Source organism: Suncus etruscus, chromosome 18, assembly GCF_024139225.1.
Source record: "Suncus etruscus isolate mSunEtr1 chromosome 18, mSunEtr1.pri.cur, whole genome shotgun sequence".
Taxonomy (NCBI): Eukaryota; Metazoa; Chordata; class Mammalia; order Eulipotyphla; family Soricidae; genus Suncus; species Suncus etruscus.
The window spans coordinates 17,797,825-17,822,908 of record NC_064865.1 but is presented as its reverse complement, the minus strand read 5'-3'; the positions used below and the strand labels follow the sequence as shown (position 1 = coordinate 17,822,908).

General features: G+C 41.9%; 1 protein-coding gene across 1 annotated transcript in view; it reads right to left on the bottom strand.

The window, feature by feature from the left end:
• RSPH3 (radial spoke head 3) overlaps positions 1-21,018 on the bottom strand; it is a 29,170-nt gene extending 8,152 nt beyond the window's left edge. Inside the window, exons 1-3 of the mRNA XM_049764741.1 lie at positions 20,832-21,018; positions 17,739-17,832; positions 380-515 (exon numbers count right to left, since the gene is read on the bottom strand). Coding sequence (XP_049620698.1) covers positions 380-515; positions 17,739-17,832; positions 20,832-20,908 — 307 coding nt within the window. The 5' untranslated portion in view covers positions 20,909-21,018. The remainder of the gene's footprint in view (positions 1-379; positions 516-17,738; positions 17,833-20,831) is intronic.
• Between the last annotated feature and the right edge of the window lie 4,066 nt (positions 21,019-25,084).

Below are 25,084 nucleotides of genomic sequence, written 5' to 3'. Positions count from 1 at the left end.
GCTCTGTGATTATGCCTTGATCTGCACTTAGGAATCACTCTTGGAAGTACTGGGAGACCATATAAGATGCTGGGAAATGAACCTGGGTTAGGCACATGCAAGGCAAGTGAGTTAACAAATGTACTAACTTTCTGGCCCCTAAAATTCTTTATTTTTAAAACTCCATCTCATAGGGTTAGATTGGGGAAAAAGCAAGAAAAGAAAAGAAAAGAACCTTCATCACATGGTCCCAGTGACTGACTGTCAATAAAATAATACCACAGTGGACCCAGGCATGTATTTGCTGACTGACTTCTCCCAGCAAAAGAAATAGGAATAGAAAGAATGGGCAGCAGCCTAGTGGGGAGAGCTGATGGGAACTGGCAACGGCATGTCTAACCTGTCTGGACATCCATGTGTCTTCGGCCCTCCACGGGCTCAGGGGTCTGTGGTTTGAGCTGGATTACGGCTCGTTTTCTGGCGTGAATCTTCCTAGAATCATAATGCTTTCTCTGAGAACCAACAAGTTCAGGCTGCTTAGTCTACAAGGGAAAAAAGGACTTGTAAAACTCTGAAACAGTTTCTAACAACACTTTCCTTGGACCACTCTGGGACTGTCAGCCCCCCTGAGAGAATGGCTTCCTTCCTGTTTCTCTCCGACCCTGTGATCCAGTTTATACTGCAACTGTCAGCTAGATTCATTACATAGGTCATTATAAGTGGAAACCCAGGCTCCAAAATGAGGACCTTGTGAGACGCATGTCTGGAAGCAAACATTGATGCAGGAAATAATCCACACAGATAAAGGTACAAGAACAGGTTCAGGAAATCCATCATTCAAGCCAGGAATCCCACTACCAAACCTTCTGCTCCTAAGAGAAGGAAAGTAGCTTAGTGGAGGAAGAACCCTGCTTTTATTCACAAGAATTATACCCTGAGGTGGGAGAGGAATACCAAATAGGGAATAATCCAATAATTCCATCACCAGATCACACCCTAGAGTGAAGAATTAATATTGGACCAACATCTCCCCTAATTGACTTTGTTTTTGTTGTTGTTGTTTTGGGCCACACCCAGTGACGCTCAGGGGTTATCCTGGCCATGCACTCAGTAACCGCTCCTGGCTTGGGGGACCAACTGGGACACCAGGGAATCGAACCTCAGTCTGTCTCTAGGCTAGTGCCAGCAAGGCAGACATCTTACCATTCAGCACCACTCTCCAGCCCATGGTTCTAAGATTAGGGTGGATGCCTCTAAAGAAAGATAAATGTCAATATTTTGCATAGGTGCAGCAAAAGTTGGGAAAATATAAGAAAAAACTTTGGGCCTAAAAACAGGGTATCCCTACGTACGAAGCATCCTACTTTTTTTTGTTTTTGTTTTTGTTTTTGGGTCACACCCAGCAGTGCTCAGGGGTTACTCCTGGCTCTATGCTCAGAAATCACTCCTGGCAGGCTCGGGGGACCATATGGGATGCTGGGGTTCCTTCTGCATGCAAGGCAAACAAACGCCTTACCTCCATGCTATATCTCTGGTCCCCCAAGCATCTTAAGATCATCTACAGGCTCCAGACACACTAATTTGTCTGATTCCATATTTTTTCTTCAAGGTCTCAGGAAAGGTTCTCCTCAAACATAGTTTTCACTGTTAGGTTAGTAAATTAGCCCACCCTGGGGCAAGTAAATGCCAAGATAGGTCCATTCATTCCTAGACTATCTCCAATTTCCTAGGACAAGCTGCCTTTATAGTCTTGCTGTAACATCAGAGTTATCTAGGCATGGCCAATGTAAAGATGTGAAGGTCAAATCAAAATGATGAGCTGGAAGGTGGCCTTGGGCCTCTCATCCTCTGGAGATGTTTCCTCATAGAAGGGGGTCTGTCCCACCCTCTTCAGGGTTTGGAGAGACTCTGATCTCTAGAACTTTTCTAGATGTTGACAGGAGAGACCAGGCTGTGGCCAGTAAGTACAGAACCAGGATCTGTACTGATAGTCGATTCCTGGTGCAGATGTAGAGAACTGTGCTGACCCAAGGTTCAGGGGTAAACGTCTGATGTTCAAATGAATAAAGCCCAAGTCAAATTACAAAGGCAAATGTTCAGGGTGGAAATCCCCCTGTAGTAAGAAATTACAGAGTTCTCATTCCTAGTGGGTAATAACTCCTCTTAGTTTCTAATATTTTCTGATTTTAATGCATCTATGCAAAAGGAACAGTGCCATAGGATACTATTGGGGCCTAAGGGGAAGATAATGAACCAAACAATTCCTATCCTGGTTCAAAAACACGAAGACTTCAAGGGTACTATTTCTATCATATTCTAAGAATTTCTACTAGCAAGTCTAAATAAAAACAGAAAGGCATAATACACCATAGGGAATATACATGTTAAAAGAGATACGTTAAGAAATGTACAAAGAGTGTATGCATATCCCCTAAGTCTTTTGAGATAGTCTGAGGAGAGTAGATAAACTTCAGAGCACAACTTCAGTTCACAAAATAGTTTTGTGGAGTCTGAAAAAATGGCTCGCAGCATTCACAGATTAGGAAATGTCTTAGAGCTGAGACTCTCAAAAGCCACAACCAGTCGTGAGCAACAGTTTATGGTGAACTGAAGTGGCAGAAATTGACCACTGAGAACATATCAGCAGTAGCGGTGTTCCTGCTTTCTTTGAGGATGACTCGCAATTCAAAGACTTGAGTGACTCCAACAGCAGCAACAGCCAGAGCAGGAGACCTTCATGCAGGATGAACCACTGGAGAGGACCATGAGCACTTCACACGCCAATTGTGCTGCTTTAGCCTCATTTTCCATGCAGAGGGCTGTGTGCAGCAAGTCCAGCTGGGCTGATTTATATTGATCTTTCAAACTTACACCGGAGTAGCACTATAAGCACCAGTGGGACTGCTCTAGCAGTGGTGGCATCATCTTCTTTCCAGGAAAAAGAATTGGCCATATACAAGAAGGAAGGGCTAAATACAATATAAACAGACATTACATATTTTATGGTTGAACATTCAACATAGATGTGGCCACCACACACACACTCACACATAGATGGACAAAAGAATCGATCCATAGGAAAAATTAATCCAGGTAGACTGGGTCAAAGTGCTTCAAAATATAAAGCTGGCATGCCAGGTAAAAGTTTTCTAGTTCCTTGGAATAACTGACATTGATGGAGGGGAACTTTGCAGAAAAATGGCTTTATGGTTTAGATTAGAACATGCATAGAACATTCTTTTTTTTTTTTTTTTTTTTTTTTTTTGGTTTTTGGGTCACACCTGGCGGTGCTCAGGGGTGACTCCTGGCTGTCTGCTCAGAAATAGCTCCTGGCAGGCACGGGGGACCATATGGGACACCGGGATTCGAACCAACCACCTTTGGTCCTGGATCGGCTGCTTGCAAGGCAAACGCCGCTGTGCTATCTCTCTGGGCCTGCATAGAACATTCTTAAAACAATCATAATATTTAAGATTAAGTGATATTGTGACGAGCACTGTAAAAAGAGTTTATGGTGGGGCCAGAAAGATAGCATGGAGGTAAGGCATTTGCCTTTCATGCAGAAGGTCATCAGTTCGAATCCCGGTGTCCCATTTGGTCCCCCGTGCCTGCCAGGAGCGATTTTTGAGCATGGAGCCAGGAGTAACCCCTGAACACTGCCGGGTGTGACCCAAAAACCACACACAAAAAAAGAGTTTATGACATAAGGATGTTTTATCCAAGGATCTCTGTGAAGGGCAACATTAGAAGATACATGCAGGCAAAATCAAATTGAAAATGAATGATTTAAAATATTTGTTAAGACATCATAATAAGTATTGTATTAGGAGTCCAACAGAAAATATTACTGTAATATTAAACTAGGGAATCCAAACTATATCTCCACTGATAATTGTTAGCAGAAGCACTAAAGATTATTATAAACATAATAGAATAGAAATTAAGACACTGAAACACTTTAATAATGAGCACTGTAATGGGGGCCTGCTTCCTGCAATTTTTTCTGTTAGTAAAAAGTTAGAACACTATTATAGACATCGCTAAGGAGCATTTAGTTAAACATACCCTAATTTAAATAGCTATAGTCATAGCAGCAAGTTTCTTTTGAATCATAAAAAAGAATATAAGTTACTGAAGATTTACAGACAAGTTAGCTATTTCTGAAATTTCTTGATCATCAAATTTAAACCAACAATTTCTTGCCATATTTTTATAATAGGCTGTACAATGACCCTTTTCCATTTCATCATAATGGTTCAAAAGAGAATAATTTGTGTTCTTCATGGTTGTTCTTGAGTCCATAATGTACTGTGATAGATCGAGGTTTTCTAATGGAAAGTCTGTGTAGGTCTGTAGTTATTTCATCTTCTTGCCATTGAAGAAGAAGCGTTTCAAATGTATTAAGAGCACAGGTGGTAGTTTCCAAATTTCTGTCCTTTTATAAGAATACTGTTGCGTGTCACAGTGGCTGCAATAATCCCTAATATTGTCTTTTATTTCTTCTTCTTTAAAAAACACCTTACAGTAATCTTGAAACCTGTATTTATCTGTAAATGTCAAAGGCAAAGATAAATGAGTAAAGATCTCTGATGTCTGAGATTCATGGTGGCAGATGAGGCATTGATTTATAGATATAAGCTGGCATTGGAAAAGTATAGCAATAATAGACTCATTAAAATGTGCGTGTCCTTGCCAAGCTTGTTTTACAGCTTTTGAGTCAACAAGATCTCTATTTTCCTCTATATGTCTATTCTGCATATCAGCTTTGTTCAAATCCTGATGAAGCCCCTCCATCAAGAAGAGAAGTAGTTCATGTGGATCATGTTGACTGTCTCCTGAAAGCTGATTATCTTTCCAAGAGTCATCTTAAAGTCGTTTGGATTGAAATATCTGTGCTGTCCTGCCAATAAGGCTTTAATAATCTTACCAAACTCTTCTGCCACCTTGCCTTTATGTCCCAATGGATTTGTCCTATTAATGACCTTCTTATAATGGTTCTGATAGAAGTAATCAGTCAATCTGGGAATATTATACTGGCATTGTAGCATTGAGTTCATGTAACAAGTGTTTCCTAAATTATGAAGTCTGGTGAGAGCAGGGCCAGTTCCCTTATTTATAGCTTTGAAATTCTGGAGTCGATTGTAGGTTATCTTTGCTGTTAAATCCTTTGTTGGGTACTTGTGAATCCAAGAACAGTCCCCAGAATGAGAAATTACTTCCCATCCCCTTGTCCCCTTTTGGGGGGAGACTTTGGTAATATTTATCCGTAGCAAATAATAATCCACACAGACAAGAAGGATAGGGTGTAAAAGATTGAGCAAAGAGAGCGAGAGAGTCCTCCTGCAGCCTGCAGCTTTCGCAAAAGGACCCCTCTCCCCTCTCCATCAAGCTATTTATTGCCAACTCCACAGCGCCCCACCTGGAAGGGCTAGGTGGGGCAATAGTCACAGAACAATCCTAAGGAAATACTTTTATACACAACAATTCCAAGAATAATCTTGTTTTGTTTTTATTTTTGTTTTTGGGCCACACCCAGCGATGCTCAGGGTTACTCCTGGCTGTCTGCTCAGAAATAGCTCCTGGCAGGCATGGGGGACCATATGGGACACCGGGATTCGAACCAACCACCTTTGGTCCTGGATCGGCTGCTTGCAAGGCAAACGCCGCTGTGCTATCTCTCCGGGCCCCCAAGAATAATCTTATGGAAACTTTTTCATATACAACAGTCGATCATTTCCATTCCTGATAGTCTCTGCCTCATAGTGTGGTGTCAGCTTATCCCGGTTACCTCTTGAGGTCATAGTTTCTTTCCTGCTCACATTTTTTTGAAAGATTTGTGTTGGTTCTGAGGGATGCTTTACATGCTCATCATGCATTTGTGTCTGAGTTTTTTCATTTGTGAGAATTCTGCTTCTGACAAGGCACAGTGGGACCCAAAGTTTCTTTACAGGGTTTCCATTTATAGAAACATAAGAATATCCTTTTCCTCAAATAATATTACCAGCTATCCATTAATTATCCATTTTTACTCAAATAGGTGAGTTAATTGGTTTTTTGTACCTAAATATCTTCTTTAAAGTGTTTTTCTGCAAATATAAAGGGATCTCCTTGGGGTAAATTTAAGAGTTTAGTGGAAATAGGGCCCTGAGAGATAGCACAGCGGTGTTTGCCTTGCAAGCAGCCGATCCAGGACCAAAGGTGGTTGGTTCGAATCCCGGTGTCCCATATGGTCCCCCGTGCCTGCCAGAAGCTATTTCTGAGCAGACAGCCAGGAGTCTGAGCATCGCCGGGTGTGGTCCAAAAACCAAAAAAAGAAAAAAAAAAGAAAAAAGAGTTTAGTGGAAATAATATTAAGGAAAATATTAAGGAAAAAATGTCTGTGGGTGGCATGCTTCTTTTTCTGTATTTTAACAGTTAAATTTGGAGAGTTCTGTGAGCTCTTTCAACTAGGGGTTGTCCTTGCAGATTATATGACATGCCAACAATATGTTTGACTAGCCATTCCTATCAAAATGATTGAAAAGTTTTACTTGTGTAAAACTTTATCTGTCTTTATGGATTGGGGGATGCCCATAACAGAAAAGCATTAAAGCATGGAGGTGCTTTAGCTCATTCTGAAATCATTGGAACTCCCCATATAAAATGAGAATATGTGTCTACCACCATATGAAGATAGGGTTTCTTTAGAAAAAAAATCAATATGTGTAATATATATTTGTCACAATTCATTAGTCTGTAACCCTTGGGGGTTGGCCCCAGCTCCATATGTTTTTTTTATTCAAGGCTAATACATAGGGTATATCTGTCATCTATCTGTCTGGCTTGCTTCCACGGAATATGTTAGCTGACATGCAAATGATGGGCATTTGTATGAAGTGCTACATGTTCTTCTGCAGGCTACTGATCTACTGCATGATCTACTGCAGGCATGATCATACGATCCATTCCCTAAACTTAAGCCTTTGGCCCTGGGAGGCCAGATTGGGCTCTTATGAATGATAAATATTGGCTAGGAATGTTTTTGCAGAAGGGTTTATAATTGCTGCAGCAAATCTTGAACAACCTGGTTATGAGCATTTAAAGAGGTGATTATTATGTCTGTGAACAAGCCTACTATGTAAGCCGAATCATTTACTATGTTGCATGGCTCTGAAACGTGATAATACGTAATTTAAAATAGCAAGTTCCACTTGTTGAGCAGATTTATTAATTAGAATGCACCGTTGTGGTCAGAGAAGGGCCAGTAACACTGCCTTTTCCTGATGACAACCCATTAATATAAAACACAGGGGAGTCAGGTATGTATTGGAGGAGTGGGCAATAGATGAGATCCTAAAATGTGTCCCTGTAAAGAAGTCCCAGGCCTTTCCATCAGGATAATGGGAGTAAACTTCTGAAAAAATCAGATAGTATTCATTGAAGGGGCTCACTCAAAGGTAATACATATTCTTTTTTCTTTTTTGGAATAGCCAGCACCACTATTTCAGGATCAAAACCTAACAAGAAAATTGTTCTGAGCCTTGTTTTGATGATAAGAGTAGAGATCAATTCCAAACAGGGCACACACATGCAAGGTTGCTTGCTGTGTAAGTGAACCTATTATAGAGGCCCAGGCAGCTGTGTAATAGCACTGACAGGGAAATGAGGGGTTGCAAAAATTAAAGCCACACCTTCTCTCCAGGTATGAACCTGGAAAGATAAAACTTTTAGAGCCGGTTCATAAAAAAAAATTCCTGTTGGGCCTTTGATTCAAACACTTGGGGCTATTTAAATCTGGATTTCTTTCTTTATTTTATTTTATTTTTTATTTTTTTTAAATCTGGATTTCTTTCTACAGTACTAAATAAGTTGCTGAGTACTGAGTTTGGAATTCCAAGGGAGGAACAGATTCAATTTATATCACCTAACAACTTTGTTTCGTTTTGTTTTTGGCCCACACCCATTGACTCTCAGCGGTTACTCCTGGCTAGGTGCTCAGAAATTGCTCCTGGCTAGTGGGGGACCATATGGGACGCCAGGGAATCGAACTGCAGTTCATCCCAGGCTAGTGCCTGCAAGGCAGATGCCTTATCTCTAGCACCACTGCTCCGGCCCCTCACCTAACAGTTTTTGAAAGTCATTATGGGTCCTTAGATCTTTCTGATAGAAATCCTTTGGGGATGCACTGAAGTACACTACAATAAAAAGCCAAAGTATTAAAATGGAGGTAAAGTCTGGATTTTTTCTGAGGCTATTGTTAAACCAGCACCCTGCAAGCAGCTGACAACAAATTTATATACAATTGCAATTCTTTGTGAGTCTGAACCAACTCTAAGATGTCATCCATGTAATGCACCAAGTATACTTGGGGAAATTTTTTATGAGCTAGACATAAAACTGCATCAACAAAATATTGACACGTGGTGGGTGAATTCGTCATTCCCTGAGGCAAAACTGTCCATTGAAATAGCTACATAAGGGCCCTGAGAGATAGCACAGCGGCGTTTGCCTTGCAAGCAGCCGATCCAAGGATCAAAGGTGGTTGGTTCGAATCCCGGTGTCCCATATGGTCCCCCGTGCCTACCAGGAGCTATTTCTGAGCAGACAGCCAGGAGTAACCCCTGAGCACCGCAGGTGTGGCCCAAAAAAGAAATAGCTGCATAAGGGCCCAGTTATTAAGAGAAGAAACTGAAAAGGCAAATCTTTTTCTGTCTTTTGGATGATATAAATATTATAAAAACAGGGGCCGGCAAGGTGGCGCTAGAGGTTAGAGATGCCTGCCTTGCAAGCGCTAGCCAAGGAAGGACTGTAGTTCAATCCCCTGGCATCCCATATGGTCCCCCCAAGCCAGGGCAATTTCTGAGAGCTTAGCCAGGAGTAACCCCTGAGCATCAAACGGGTGTGGCCCGAAAAAAATATTATAAAAACAGTCCTTTAAGTAGCTATTATGCATCTTGCCTATCAAAACCATCTGAGAATTAACAGACCTTAAATTAGTTAAAAGTCTCCAGCTACTTGATGGTTTCATAATAACAAATATTGAAGAATCCCAATTAGAAAAAGAGGTTTTAATGTGTCCCAGCCTCAACTGTTCATTGACTAAGTTTCTAAGCACCTCTGATTTTGTGCTGTGGATGGGCATCAGGAAATCTGGATTGGAACATCAGGTGGGTTCTGGGAACTTTAACACAGTATCCCCAATTAAAAAAGCAAAATGTTAAAAATGCTAAATACTGGGACTTGTTTTGGTGAGGGATTTGATATTCTGTTCCTCATTGCTTATGCAAATAATGTCTCCATAGGGTCAAAGAAACCAGACGTATATAAGGCATGAACATCGCCTGTTGATTTTCTGGTCCACATTTCAAATACCCACTGCTCTGGCATATGGAATTTGGAGGTAAGACTACTCTTATTCCTTCCAAACTGTTTTGAAAATCTTGTAGGGTCCAATTCGGGGCCAATCTCTTAAAGAAATCATAGACACTTCTGCCCCCGATACAAACATACCTTCCAGAGTTACCATTGGATTTTCTTCTTTAAGTTTAGCTGTAAAAGCCATAAATGCAGATGCTTCAGGGTTAGTATGTCCAAAACCTCCTTCCTGATGCTTTCTGATTTTCCAGGCATAACATAAGGAAATAATGAAATTTGAGCTATATTTTCACCTTTCTTTTTTGTTTGCTTTTTCAGTTTTTGTTCTTTTGGGACCACCCTGTGATGCTCAGGGGTTATTCCTGGCTATGCACTCAGAAATTGCTCCTGGCTTAGGGGACCATATGGGATACTGGGGATAGAACCCAGATATGTCCTGGGTCAGCTGCGTGCAAGGCAAATGCCCTACTGCTGTAATATTACTCCAGCCCCTATTTTCACCTTTCTTAAAGGTCCAGACTGTGGATACTAAAACAAGAACTATTATTTCCCCTATGTGGTCAGAATCTATAATTCCCAGGTGAATTATTATTCCTTTCAGAATTAATCTGCTTTTCTTTTCTTTTTTTTTTTGGGGGGGGGTCACACCCAGCGGTGCTCAGGGGTTACTCCTGGCTGTCTGCTCAGAAATAGCTCCTGGCAGGCACGGGGGACCATATGGGACACCGGGATTCGAACCAACCACCTTTGGTCCTGGATAGGCTGCTTGCAGGGCAAACGCCGCTGTGCTCTCTCTCCGGGCCCTAATCTGCTTTTCTTAAAATCATCCTCACAGTCCCTTGAGGATGTGGCCCTGTTATTCCAGACCTAATCTTATAAGGGCATTAAGGTGGAAGGACCTCAATTCTGGGTAGGGAATATCTAAAATCAGTGGTCCTCAAACCATGGCCTGCGGGCCACATATTATATTTGTATCTGTTTTGTTTCTTCATTGCAAAAGAATTGCAGTGTGCAAAAGAATTCATTCATAAGTTTTGTTTTTACTATAGTCAGACCCTCCAATGGTCTGAGGGGCAGTGAACTGGCCCCCTGTTTAAAAAGTTTGAGGACCCCTGATCTAAATTGCAGCTTCCCAAAGTGGCAGGCTTAATGAACTTAAACTGCAGAGTTCTCTTGGTCTGGGCTGAGAAGCTGAACTATTGATGAAAAGGTTTCCTGATTTTGAGGGGCCAGGGACTGGCCCCTGACCTAGTTTCCTGAGACTGGTTAATTAAGTCATGGTCTCAAGAGGGCGGGTCCTTGAGCAGGTACAAAAAGAAGTTGTGACCTGCTTTGTTTTTGTAATGCCCCATACTGCCACACTTAAGCACATGACCTGACCTTGAGAAATATAGACTATGGACCCCTCCCCTGGTTGCTGAGGAGATGGTTAGGTACAGTCACTTGCCCAATGAAATCCCTTCCCACACCTCAGACAAAGACCAGGTAGTTTCCTTGGGTGAAAGCCACTGATCTGATTTCCTGGAGTTTGCCTCTGAATAGCATATTTTGTTAGAGATGTGGAGGTGGGGGGTGGAAGAGGATAAGTACAAGTCCCAGCATTTCTACAAGCAAGTATAAATCCATGATATCTTCTCTCTCCCAATTGGGCATAAGATAGCCTGACAATATTCATTGGCATTGTCAAAGGCTAAGTAGGTTTTTTGTCAAGAAATTTTAAATTTCCATGTTTCTTTTTTTTTTTTTTTTTTGTGGTTTTTGGGTCACACCCGGCAGTGCTCAGGGTTACTCCTGGCTCCATGCTCAGAAATTGCTCCTGGCAGGCACGGGGGACCATATGGGACGCTGGGATTCGAACCGATGACCTCTTGCATGAAAGGCAAACGCCTTACCTCCATGCTATCTCTCCAGCCCCAAATTTCCATGTTTCTAACCCACCTTTTAATAGCCTCTGTCAATTTCCCCACAAATTCTGCACATGCCTCTATAGCTCCTGAATAATCTTTGCATAGTTATCCTTGAACTTGATATCTGAGTCAATATTTTCCCAAGCTTTCAATGTAAGTTCCCTGACAAGCTTTAAAACAGCATGGAGTAGTTTTGCCTGCCTAATTACTTCTGTCTACTGTCCTTCTCCCATAAGCCTTTTATAAGATAATGTTATTTCCAGAGTGATCTAGACTAATAACTGTACTCTTAGAATTTTCCACAAACCACATCTTCCATTGTAAATATTGAGAATATGCAAGCATGTCTTTGCTTCTTTGCTACAGTGTTAAAGTCCTGGTGGGTCCAACAACCACCATCAGTCCAGGTACCAAGGTATTCAACACTAAATGGAAAGAGGGCCATACTCTGAGCATGCTTTCTTAAATCTATCAAGGTAATCCAAAGTTAAATTCTCATAGTTTGAAATTTGATTATTGTCCTTACGAGGAGAATTTATTTCTATTACTGTGTTATTACTAATTTTCCTAAGAACTATACCATGTGGGGGGAGGCAGGCATGTTCCACTCTCTAAAAGGCTGAGGTGAAGGGTGGGTGGGTGAGAAACCTACAGACCCATCTTCTGATTGGGTCATTTCAGTATCATTTGATTCTCTTTGTAAGTCAATCTTCTCAAGAGAAGCTGCTAGACACTCTAGTGCCAGTAGGGGGCGGCAGAACACTAACCTCAGGGCTTTGGGCTTGACTATGTGATCATTGGAAATGCCTTTCTAGTATTTGACTTTACAGGCTTTTTAGAACTATTAGAAAGGGCTTCAGAAACTCTTAAAGCAAGGTTCGAATAATCAGACCATGCTCAGCAAATTTTAACATAAAGTTAGAGAATTCAAACCAAATCTACCACCGTCTTAAGCTTAAAAACCCAGAACTGTGAAATCCACCTGAGAAGCAACAAAATTAACATCCCACTAATTGACAGCAGAGTCCCTGTTTGATTCCCTGTTACAGTTTTGGGTCCGAGTTCAGGCGACATCTATAAGCGGAGCCCCAGGCTCCAAAGGGAGGATCTGGTGAGACATGGGTCTGGAAGCAAACATTGATGCAGAAAATAATCCACACAGTGAAAAGGTACAAGAATTGGGCTCGGGAAATCCAGCACTCAAGCCAGGAATCCCACCACACAAGCTTTCTGCTCCTAAGAAGGAAAGCAGCTTAGTGGAGGAAGACTAAAAAATGGAAAAATGAGTGTCTGCCTTCCTCAGAGCCCTGCTTTTATTGACAACATCAAGCCATACCCTAGTGTGGGAGAAGAATACCAAGTAGGGAATAATCCAGTAAATCCATCACCAGATCATACTCTGGGTGAGGTATGAATATTGATCAGAGTGGGACCAGTAATCCAGCAGGTCACTGCTGACAAGACAAGTAAATCAAGTACAACCAAGGACTCTGATTGAATCATATGGATTTCTTCTTCTTTCAGATATTTTTCAAATGAATCTCTCTGATGTGTAGAAAATAAATGGATGTGGCCATGAAGTTATAGTAAGTTCTGATGTGTAGCTTAGAAACTGGACACATTAGAACATTTTAAGCTTGAATTTCTCAAAAACATATTTTAAGTATACATATCTCATAGGGAAATAGATATTTTCAACAAAAATACTCTTAATAAAAAAATAGTCAATCCATATGCACAACACAAGAGCTGAAAGATTATAACCATTATTATTTGCTATAGTTCGGCAACATTTAGAGTTTTTTGATTCTGCAACAGTATTTCATTTTGTAGGGCCAGAGCGATAGCATGAAGGTAGGGAATTCGCCTTGCATGCAGAAGGACAGTGGTTCGAATCCCGACATCCCATATAGTCCTCCAAGCCTGCCAGGAGTGATTTCTGAGTGTAGAGCCAGGAGTAATCCCTGGACACTGCTGAGTGTGACCCAAAAAACAAAAAACAAAACAAAACAAAAAAAGTATTTCATTTTGTAAGTATTTTTATATTTAAACTGTCTTATCTCAAGATAGATATGAAAATAATTTGCATAACACTCAATATCAAAACTCAAAAGCAAAAATATTTCATTCAAAATAATAACTGTTTTAATTTTTTAATTAAACATTCTAGTTTTACACTTTTATTTTGGGCACCATGATTTACAATACTGTTAATAATTTTAAAAAATTACATAGACTACCATATCTTTGACACAATGGCAATTTCTATATAAATGTCTCTAATCTTTAAAAAACTGGGTAATAAACTTAATTTAATTTTTATGGTGTCAAGATTGGACATAGATCCACCTGTGTGGATCTAGAACTGAGCTACTTTCCTGAACCTAAGAGTTGTTTAAGATGCTTGTTTCTTTGTGTTTTGGACAACATTGGCAGCACTCAGGGGTTATTCCTGGCTCTGTGCTCAGAAATCACTCAACACGCTGGTGATCAAACCTAGGTCAGTCATGTGCAGGGCAAACACTATCTGTTGTACCTATTGCTCTAGCTCCCTTGATGTTTGTTTTTTCTAAAAATACTCTCCTAAGCTTTCCCTCATGCTTGCATTATACAGTAGTTAGAAGGAGGGCTACTGGCTCCAAAACTCACATTACAACTCTAAATCCATTCATCAGTAGGACTAGTAAAGCTTATACTCATCTGGATGGTGGCATTACTTCTCTCTCTCTCTCTCTCTCTCTCTCTCTCTCTCTCTCTCTCTCTCTCTCTCTCTCTGTCTGTCTGTCTGTCTCTCTCAGGGTTTGATTGTAAACACAAATCAGAAGGTAAAATATAAATTCTAACACCATTCGGATACAGTAACTCTCCTCTGTGCAGTTATCACTCCGCTATTACATAATCATGGGAAAAAAGAAACATGGCTGTCATTCATTATAACTGCAATATGATCGAGAGGCAGATTTTTGGCTACATCTGGCAGTTTCAGAGTTACTCCTATCTCTGTGCTCAGCAGTCATTTCTGAAGGTGCCTGGGGGACCATATGCCATATACTATATACCATGCTGGAGATCAAACCGGAACTGGCCACATGCAAGGCAAACACCTCACCCCTATACTATTTCTCAGGCTCTACTAATATCATCTTGGGATTGTGAAGTAAAGAACTTTTGTGTGAGGCCGGAGAGATAGCATGGAGGTAAGGTGTTTGCCTTTCATGCAGAAGGTCATCGGTTCGAATCCCAGAGTCCCATATGGTCCCCTGAGCCTGCCAGGTGCGATTTCTGAGCATGAAGCCAGGAGTAACCCCTGAGCACTGCGGGGTGTGACCCAAAAACCAAAAAAAAAAAAAAAAAAGAACTTTTGTGTTTATCATCTAAATTATTTTTTTTTTGTGTGTGGTTTTTGGGTCACACCCAGCAGTGCTCAGGGGTTACTCCTGGCTCCATGCTCAGAAATTGCTCCTGGCAGGCACGGGGGACCATATGGGACGCTGGGATTCGAACTGATGACCTTCTGCATGAAAGGCAAACGCCTTACCTCCATGCTCTCTCTCTGGCCCCCTAAATTATTATTAAGCATTCTATTTGATTTATTTCCATTTGTTATAGCAGTAACATTTGGAGGTGCTTGGGCAGTGGGGCTACTCCTGGCAGAGCTTGTAGGGGATGGATGCAATATCAAGGATTAAACTTATATCCTTGCCTTTGTAAGTGGTATCTTCTCAGTTCCTGTGACTCACTTGAATTAATTTTTGTATGTGCCAAAAAATTTAGGTCACATTTCAATTAATTCTTTTTTTTTTTTTTTTGGTTTTTGGGCCACACCCGGCGATGCTCAGGGGTTACTCCTGGCTCTCTGCTCAGAAATAGCTCCTGGCAGGCACAGGGGACCATATGGGACACCGGGATTCGAACCAACCACTTTTGGTCCTGGATCGGCTGCTTGCAAGGCAAACACCGTCAATTAATTCTTTATATTTTTTGTATGGGGGACATTCATTAAGTTTTTTTTACCATTATTTGTTAAAAAGCGAATGTTCTCTTACTGACTTTATCCCCAGACTCTTTCCCAAAATCTGTTGGGAATATTTGTGCTGGCATATTTCTGTTTCACTGGTCCATGTATTTAATCCTCCATCAGTAGCATCTTATCTTGATATGATTGATAATGTCATAGACAGTCTTAACAGTGGGCAATAGGCTTGATTCCTTCCACTCTTTTATTCCATGTTCTTCCTCATGTATTTATAATGAGCTATTTTATATTTATATGGATCAGAATTTTGATAGAAATTATATTACACTTATGGATCAATTTGGAGACAATGAACAACTTTACTGTGGTGAATCTTCCAATTAATGCCCAGATGACCTCTCTTCATTTATTTAGATTATTATGGGGGCTGAAGAGATAGTACAGTGGTAGGGTGTTTACCCTGCACACAGCCAATATAGGATGGATAGTGGTTCGAATCCTGACATCCCATTTGGTCCCTATGCTTTCCAGGTGTGATTTCTGAGTGCAGAGCCAGGAGTAACCCTGAGCGCCACCAGGTGTAACCCAAAAACAAAGAAACAAAAAAAGACCATCATGGATTTAGCTAACATACTGTCATTTTTACTTTGCATATCCTTTACACATTATTCTCAGATGTATGCCTTAGTGTTCCAGTTGGCTATTTTTGGGGAGAGGGAATGCGAAGGAACACTCACACCAGTGCTTAAAGCTTACTCCTAGGTCTTTACTCAGGGATTACTCCTGGTAGAATTGAGGGACAAGAAGAGGTGCTGCATGCATGCAAGGCAAATGCCCAACCCATTGTACTATCACTTCAGACCTAGTTTTTTTTTTAATTTAAACACTGTGATTTTTATGATTGTTGTTCATAATACAGTTGTTTCAGGCATTCAAGGCTTTTAGGCATTCAGTGTTTCAACACAAATCCCACCAGTAGTGTGACCTTCCTTCCACCAATGCTCCCATTTTCCCACACACCTCCAAGCCTGCCTTAGTAGGAATCATCAACTTTACTTAATATTGCTTGTTACAACATAATGGCAAATGGAATTATTAGGCTTCTCTGCAACTTTCCTATCAAACTTGCTGTGCTCCCACTGGACTCCCAGTACTTTAAAATATGGAGGAGGTAGTATGTGGCTTCATTCCCATGTTCACCCTCATAAGTTCTAATCATCGTCAGGGGCCAATCAAAACACACATATAATCTAATGCGTTTTCCAATTGATGTTGATCAGCCTTCTTCAGAATCTTGCATTCTCCATCTATCACCAAGGAGTAGTTGCCTCTTAAATTCTGGAGAGTACTCACTCATAAATTTAATCTTATCATCCTATCTTATTTCACTGTTCTGTCAAGAAATCATCACTTCTAACATCACATCACAGATGACTAACATCTGTATTTGAGGCTTCTGGCTGGGACCTAATACTCAGTAAATATATGTTGAGTGAATTAAAGCCTTGTGGGCTAAATTAAGACCCTGCTCTTGACTATGATGTAACTTAAAGCAAATATTAGACCAGGGTGATTTGTGATCAGCTTGAAAGGGTCATTAATCATTTCCACAGAGAAACTAAGAGTTTAGAAACTTTTATTTTATTTTATTTTATTTTATTTTTGGTTTTTGGGCCACACCTGTTTGACACTCAGGGGTTACTCCTGGCTATGTGCTCAGAAATCGCCTCTGGCTTGGGGGGACCATATGGGATGCTGAGGGATCATACTGCAGTCCATCCTACGCTAGCGCTTGCAAGGCAGACACCTTACCTCTAGCGCCACCTTCCCGGACCCTGAATTTAGAAACTTTTAGATGCTTCCTAGAGTTCTGCTGACTGCAGTAAAAATCTAGGGTCCATGGTAAGCAGCACTGGAACACCCACACATTCAATCCCAGACAACTATTCAGCTTACATTTGCATTTGGGCCCCTGGCAACCACTTTTGAACTGGCATTCTGAGTCTTTTATCTTTTTATTTATTTTTAGTTTTTGGGTCATACCCAGCAGGGCTCAGGGGTTACTCCTGGCTCTATGCTCAGAAATCGCTCCTGGCAGGCTAGGGAGGCCATATGGGATGCTGGGATTCGAACCACCATCCTTCTGTATGCAAGGCAAATGCCTTAACCTCCATGCTATCTCTCCGCCCCCCTTTGTGAGTCTTTTAAAGCAATTTTTCTTCTCTAGTAATCCATCTTTATTTTATTTTATTTTGGATTTTGGGTCACACCTGGCAGCGCTCAGGGGTTATTCCTGGCTTTACGTTCAGAAATTGCTCCCTGGCAGGCTTAGGGGATCATATGAGATGTCAGGATTCGAACCACCATCCTTCTGCATGCAAGGCAAATGCCCTACATCCATGCTATCTCTCTGGCTCCCCATCTTAATTTTTTTTAAGTAAAATTTTTAGTTTGCAAGAGATTAGAAATCACACTTCACCCCTGCCCAGGCAGTTAGTGTGACTCTGGCCTTATTCAATAACACTTACCAGGGGAGGTGTCTGGAGTGCATATGTATTGCCTCGGACCACCCTTCGATCATACATTATGTTCCCAAACCGCATAGGTTCTTCAGATCTGTAAAACAGCAAGTCCTTAATAGCTACATTAATAAAGTTGGCATCTATAAAGTCAGCCTTTTCTTCTTCTTTTTTTTTTTTTTGCTCATGGGCTACACCTGGCAGATTACTCAGGAGGACCATATGTGGTTCTGGGGATTGAACCTAGGTCTGCCACATGCAAGGCAAACAACTTATCCATTGTACTACCTCTCTATTCTCAATCAACTAATTTTTAGTCAAGTTAGGCTAAGATAAAAATCAACCAAGGAATCATTTTTGTATTACTAGTTTGTAAAATAAGGAGCAACAGGGCCATTACTTTGCATACTCTATTCATTGTGCAGAATAAGCTTCATTATTGTGCGTGCTTAGAGACACATATGTTTAAAGATTCCTATTTGGCAGAAGAGGAAGTAGACTTCAGGGAGAAATTAGCCTCAGTCACCCAGCAAGGAACAGGCAGTGCTGAAAATTTTTTGAACTCTTAAGTGTGAAAGGGCCCATTTGGGAAAGTCTCTACCTGATAGGACACAAAAATTTTATGTAATGACAAACCCTGGGCTTTAGATTCCAAACCTGAGATTTCTAAGCAGGGGATGTGGGGAGTTGGGTTGGATGGGGGGAGGGGGGACAAGGGACTAAAAGTGACATAAGGACAGTTGGGGAGGATCTGAGGCCTTTTGGTGGTGGTAGTGGAGGTGGTATTGCACAATGACTGTGTACACCCCAACCACAATCATCAGTACAGTTGTAAACATGCCCAAACGATAACAATCTTTTAAAATAAAACTTTGCTTCAAGGATTTGAAAGTTAAATGACAAGAAGAATCAGGTTTTAAAAACTTAGGCAATTTTCTCACTGTTCTTTCATCTCAGACTTTTAAAAGCTATAGTGTTAAATGTTAGTAAAATTTTAATTCTGGGGATCAGCAGTAGGAAAGAGTCAATATTTCCTTCTCAGTTCATTCACTGGCACCAACTATGTCTAGAAAACCCAGCCTGGGTCAGGACCATGCTGCTTAGGGAATAATTTGTGGGGAGTGTGGAGTGAACCATCACTCATGGGAGTCACTTCAGGCTGCCTGGCCTTCTTGTTACTTATAATCCCCACTTGCTTCACTGTCAGTCGGCTTCCCTGTGCTAATCTGACCACTTTTTCTCTGCCTCTGGACAACACTTAAATCTTTGTGTTTTTATTTTTATTTTATTTTATTTTGTTTACCTGGTCTCCACCTCTTCAGAGGCTTCCTTAGGGGTCAGCTCACTCATGTCCTTTGTTGATCTCATCACTTCTCAGGACCACTCAGACTCAACCTAATCAGTGTTTCTCTTATTTTGGAAGGAGGGCTGGACTACACCTGGCTGTGCTTGGTGTACAGGCTCTGTATTGGGGAATTACTCCTGGCTCTGAGTTTAGGGCTCTTTCCTGGTTCTATGCTTTGGGTTCATTCCTGGCTCTTAGCTTAGGGCTTACTCCTGGCTCTGCTTCTGTGGTGCCAAGGTAGCCTACATGCAAAGTGTCTAATTCACTGTACTTATCTTTGCCCCATGTTGTTTTTCATCTGTTTAAATAAACATATGACTTTTATAAATTGAAAAGCACCAGTACAGATAATTTGTTATTATTATGGTGGTTATTATTTTGGCTCATATCTGCTATTATCAGGGCTTACTTTTGGCTCCATAGTCAGGGATCATTTATGGTGATGGAGATCAAACCTGGGTTGCCACATTCAAGGGAATCACCTGACTTGCTATACTGTCACTTCATCTCAGAATACTTAAAAACATTTTTTATCATACACACACTCATTCCAATGACTTGAATCAACAGATTACTTCAATATATATCAACATACTCTAAATAACTTATTTCATCTGTTGGTCTGTTCAACTGTTTAATAGTAAAGATTTGTACTCAACTATTTGAAGGCACCAAAATGAATTTATTTAAAGGAGTTAAATTGAAGCAATTATAGCAGAAATTGAATCTGGGTCATTATAATATAAATATTTACTCCTTCAAATGCAATTTTTGTTTGTTTTGGGACCACACCGAGCAGTGTTCATGGCTTACTCCTGGCTCTGTCCTCAGGAATTACTCCTGATGGTATTGTAAGATTGTGGGGACCATGTGGGATGCCAGGTATAGAGTTCAGATGGGACTCATGCAAATACCTTAACTGCTGTACTATCACTCTGACCCCCCGTCTCTTTCTCATCTCTTTCTCTCTCTCTCTTTTTTAATAAAAAAATATTTACTTAAAGCAATAGTCTTTTTAAAATAATTCAAATGTAGTATGTCCAAGTAAGGCAATTGGCCCAATTACTCTTGTCGGGAGTAATTCCAGAGCTCAGAGCCAGGAGTAACCTTTGAGCAATGCTGGATGTGCTCCCCCCCACCAAAAAAAAAAAACCCAAACAAACAAACAAGAAAAAGCACATACGGTACTTATGAATTTAAACGCAATGATTGAAATCAACCTTGCATGACAAGGCTTCTTTCCCATTATTAATTGAAGATCTGAGAGGAGATAACTTGGCCTCGAATTCTTGCCAGGCTCTACCGGTGGTTCCAAAATGGAAAGTTTCTGGAAAGAAACTTTTAAAAGAACCACCAAGCCTCTTAGGAGAAGTTGAACAGGTGTATAAATGCTCCTTGCTGTGGGGTGCAGGCAGGTAGAGTGTGGGGTGCAGGCTGGTTGCAGCATAACTTGGTGGGAAGTTTGGAGCCTCGTTGGTACGGCTTGAGGGGTGACTGTGGGGTCCCTTCGCCTCCTGGTCTGCACAAAGAGGGGGTGCAGAAACCTAACTGGGTGGCACCGGGTACACAGAACCTGGCCCAGGGGGTGGCACCAGCCACTTGCACTGGTGCAAAGCATCCTCAGCCAAAGGGGCTCCTCTACACACCCCGGGATTCTGGGGTGGGGGGAGTGATGAGCTTTCAGTGCTGCAGAATGAGGGGGGCTACGCGATCCATCCACCCCCAGAGGAGAGGCGGCCTCGTGGACTCACGCCATCAGGTCGTCCCGGTAGCGGCGCTGCTGACATGACAGCACCCGGGGCCGGCTGGTGTAGGTGAAGGTGCTCATTGTAGCTAGAGCGGGCGCGGGGCGTGGGGCTCGGGGCCGCCCGGCTCTCAGGGGGTGCTCGGGTGGGTCAGAAGCGTGAAAGACCCGTGGGTGTTCCGCGGAAACCGAGACTCCGGGTTCGCAGCGCTGCGGGTGGCCCCAGAACCAGCTAGGGACGCGCGCACCAGTTGCCCGGCAACCCAGACTTCCGCCGGAAGTGGCGGAAAATATCACACCAGCGCCACTCATGGGCGGGGCCTCGGGACACTTCCGGATTGTCCCCTGCCACACTTGGGCGTGGCAAGCAAGCTGCGCCTGCGCAGTGAGCGCAGCGGGCGGGCCGAGCTTGTGTCTCCTTGGCTGGTTCCTTCACCGGGTTAAGATGGCGCTTTTCTTTCAGGTCCAGATACTCCTGTGTCGCCCCTGGTTTCAGTCTATCATCTCCATTGCTCGCATGTGGCGGCCAGGCATCCCTCCACATAGCTCTGTGCATCCCTCCACATAGCTCTGTGAGGTGCTAGAGGCCTTGTTTGCATTCCTCACACGTGTCTCCTCTCCTTGCTGTTTGCTGCATACACATTTTAGTTTCTGGAGATGACAAGAAAGGCCTCAGGACAGCCTCCCATTTTCCTCGATCCAGCAATGTTTTAGTTGTTCCTAGGACTTGGGGAAAAAAGGAAGCTTCCTGAGTTGGATCTGCACCTGGAAAATGCACATACTTTGGTTTAGCATTGACTCTAGGAATCTGGCTTGCAGAAAGGCCTTTGCTGAGGGTTCTACAACCAGTCCTCCCTCCATCCTCCCAGCTACTTAATGCTTTTGTGCTTCATTTCCCTAATTTCTAAAACTATCTGAACTAAGAATTTGTCACTGGGGTTGGTTTGTCATTGATGTCAAATAGCTTGAGTTGTGTCTGGTGTTAGGTTCTAGATCCTGCTTGTGTCCCTTGAAGCTGATGGTCCAAAGATGTTGGCATTGGGTGATTAATATTCAATTACAAATGTTAGGGTCCAGGGTCAAAGGACGAGACTCCACAACTAGAGTAAAGCTGAACAATAATCCTTGTGCCAACAGCCCCCAAACTGATCGACCAGGGCCATCTTTAGAAGGAGATGAACCCCACCCAAGGTCATGAAAAGGATTATATAGGGAAGGGATATAGGGAGGTTCTAACTTTTTGATGGTTTTTTAAATTATTGGCTGTTGTCTAGGGGTACTTTTCTACTGCTCCCTTGGGTCCTTCCCTGATAGGCTACCTGGTATGGCCAACTTGAGGTGGTGGTCATGGAAATTGGCTTGAGGAAACCTAATATGTGACTTACACCATGTGGTCTTTACAAAATGGTGTCTCCCCTTGTTCAGAACTTAAAAGAAGCCTGCCATATGGCCTTTACAAAATGGTGTCCTTGTTTGGAATCCAGGACTCCACACAAATACTGCAGGCAGAAAATGTTTAGGGTTGGTCACTTTGGGGATGTTTATGATAAAGGGTGGTAGACAGCTGCAGAGAAGGGCTCAGCGTTTCAGCAGGAGCTTTGGCTGTATTTGTGTTTATAGAGACCATTCAGTGGGGAGCAGTATGAGTGATGTAGAGGAGAATGGGAGGAATCCATGGGAAGGAAGGCCAGAAAGGATCCTGCCCTTCTGCTCAGTGAAGGCCCTGGCTGGCCTGCTGCTGGGTCGTCTTGATGCTGGGTCATCTCGCTGACAGCAGCTGGAGAGGGATCAGTAGATAGCCCTGGATCTGTGAGTAGCACAGTGGAGGGTGGAGAAGGTTTTTAAATTCCCTCATAGCCATGGATGTTTGAAATTTGCAGGCCCTACCTGACCGAGCATTTCACATATCTGACTTTAGTTGACCTGTGAGAAAGGTTTTTCTGTCTCCTTATTTTTTAAATTGTTATTATTATTTTAATTAATTGTATAATTATGTTGTTATTATTATTACATGTTTATAATAGTGTTAGTATTTATGGTTTTAAGTGCAGTTATCGTACTTCTCCCCAGGGTGCCCAAGACACTCCTCCACATTGTCTGTTAGGGTCCGTGGAAGCCCACCGCCTCAAATTAAGACTCCAAATTCAACAGGAATGCAAACAGCAAAGCAGGTTTATTAATTCTAGCTAGCTTGGGCTTCTGAGTCTGACACAAGGACAGAGCTCTGATCAAGTAAAAAGGGGGAACTTTTATAATTCAGAAAGGGGAGGAAGGAGGGGGTACAGCATCTGGTACAAGTGTTACACAAGTTTTCCAATGTGTCATAATGTTGGGCCACTCATCTTGTTGAAGGTCTTGTGGTGGTCGGCACCTAATGTTGTTGGGTTGGATCACATATCTTGTTGAAAATCTTGTGGCTGGCACATCCTGTCCTTGAAGGCATCCTGTGTACACTCAATGGGGATTGCAGTCCCTGGGAGGTTATGGGGAGTTAATCTTTAGTAATCTTTGTTGAAAACAGCAAGGACAGGTTCTGCTTTTAACATACATAGCAAAAGCATATAACAAAAGCAGTTTGCCACACTCTGTTTTTCCAAGCTTATTCTTCTTAGGCTTCACCTCTTTCACCTCTAATTTACCTCTGTTGGTTTATAATTTACAACTTGGTTTTACCCAAATCAAAGATCATCCCTGGTTTCTTTGTATCTCTCTCTCTCCCTCCTCTCTCTGTCTCTCTCTCCCACTCTCATCTCTCTCTCCCTCTCTCTGTCTCTCCCTCTCTAGTCTCTCTCACTTTCTCTTTCTCTCTGGCTTGGTGAGACAGATTGCTACTTGGTCACTTATATTTCACTCTTAGATTTGCTTGGACTATTTTCTGGGGAGACCCTTGCTCCAGATCCACTTTCTCTGGTGGAAATACGGCCTTTGGGGCCATTATAACCTCTTCACACCTTGTTTCTCACTTTTTGGTAATGAGTTTTATAATCTAAAGCCAAAGGTTTTGTCATTATTGTGTTCTATTACCTAGTTTTGTTTATTTTTCACAGTTGAGTGAAAGGAGCTTTATTTATCCTTCTCCCCCAATACCTTACAGTTTACCCTAGTTATAGCCAACTGTAAGATTTTGTCTTTTTGTTTTTGTTGATAGCCACATAGTATTTCATGACATATAAATATATATATGCACATATATATAATATGTCATTTCTTCTTTACACACTCGTTTGTCATTAGACTTTGTTTTTGTTTGTTTGTTTTAGGGCCACACCCAGTGACTTTCAGGTGTTACTCCTGGCTATATGCTCAGAAATTGCTCCTGGCTTGGGGGACCATATGGGACACTGGGAGATTGAACATTGCATCCTAGGCTAGAGCGAGCAGGGCAGATGTCTTACCTCTAGTGCTACTGTGCTGGCCCCTGTCATTAGACATTTAAACTGTTTTCATATCTTGGCTCTTATACTAAGCTCTGCAGCAAACACTGTGTGCATATATCTTTTGGAATTAATGTTTTTGTGTTTGGGGATTCTTCTATTTGCTTAATTTCTTTCTTTCTTTCTTTCTTTCTTTCTTTCTTTCTTTCTTTCTTTCTTTCTTTCTTTCTTTCTTTCTTTCTTTCTTTCTTTCTTTCTTTCTTTCTTTCTTTCTTTCTTTCTTTCTCTCTCTCTCTCTCTCTCTCTCTCTCTCTTTCTTTCTTTCTTTCTTTCTTTCTTTCTTTCTTTCTTTCTTTCTTTCTTTCTTTCTTTCTTTCTTTCTTTCTTTCTTTCTTTCTTTCTCACACCTGGCAGTGCTCAGGGGTTACTCCTGGCTCCATGCTCAGAAATTGCTCCTGGCAGGCACGGGGGACCATATGGGATACTGAGATTCGAACCGATGACCTTCTGCATGAAAGGCAAATGCCTTACCTCCATGCTATCTCTCCGGCCCCTATTTGCTTAATTTCTAAGGAAACTGGGTCCAGAGTTGAAGGACGAGACCACACAATTGGAGTAAAACAAAATTTTATTCCATCAACCCCAAGATCCAAACTGACTGGTCAGGGCTATTTCCCAGAGGAAACGACCCCTTCCCAGGTCACAAGCCTTTTCATATAGGGAGGATTTGGGGAGGTTCTAGCTTCCAATGACCCTTAAGATGATTATTGTCTAGGTACCTTCCTACCACTCCCTCATATCATTTCCAAATAGGCTACTTGGTATGACTAGGTAGTTTGGGGAGGTGTAAATGTAAATTTAGGCTTGAGAAAGAGAAACCTAACAT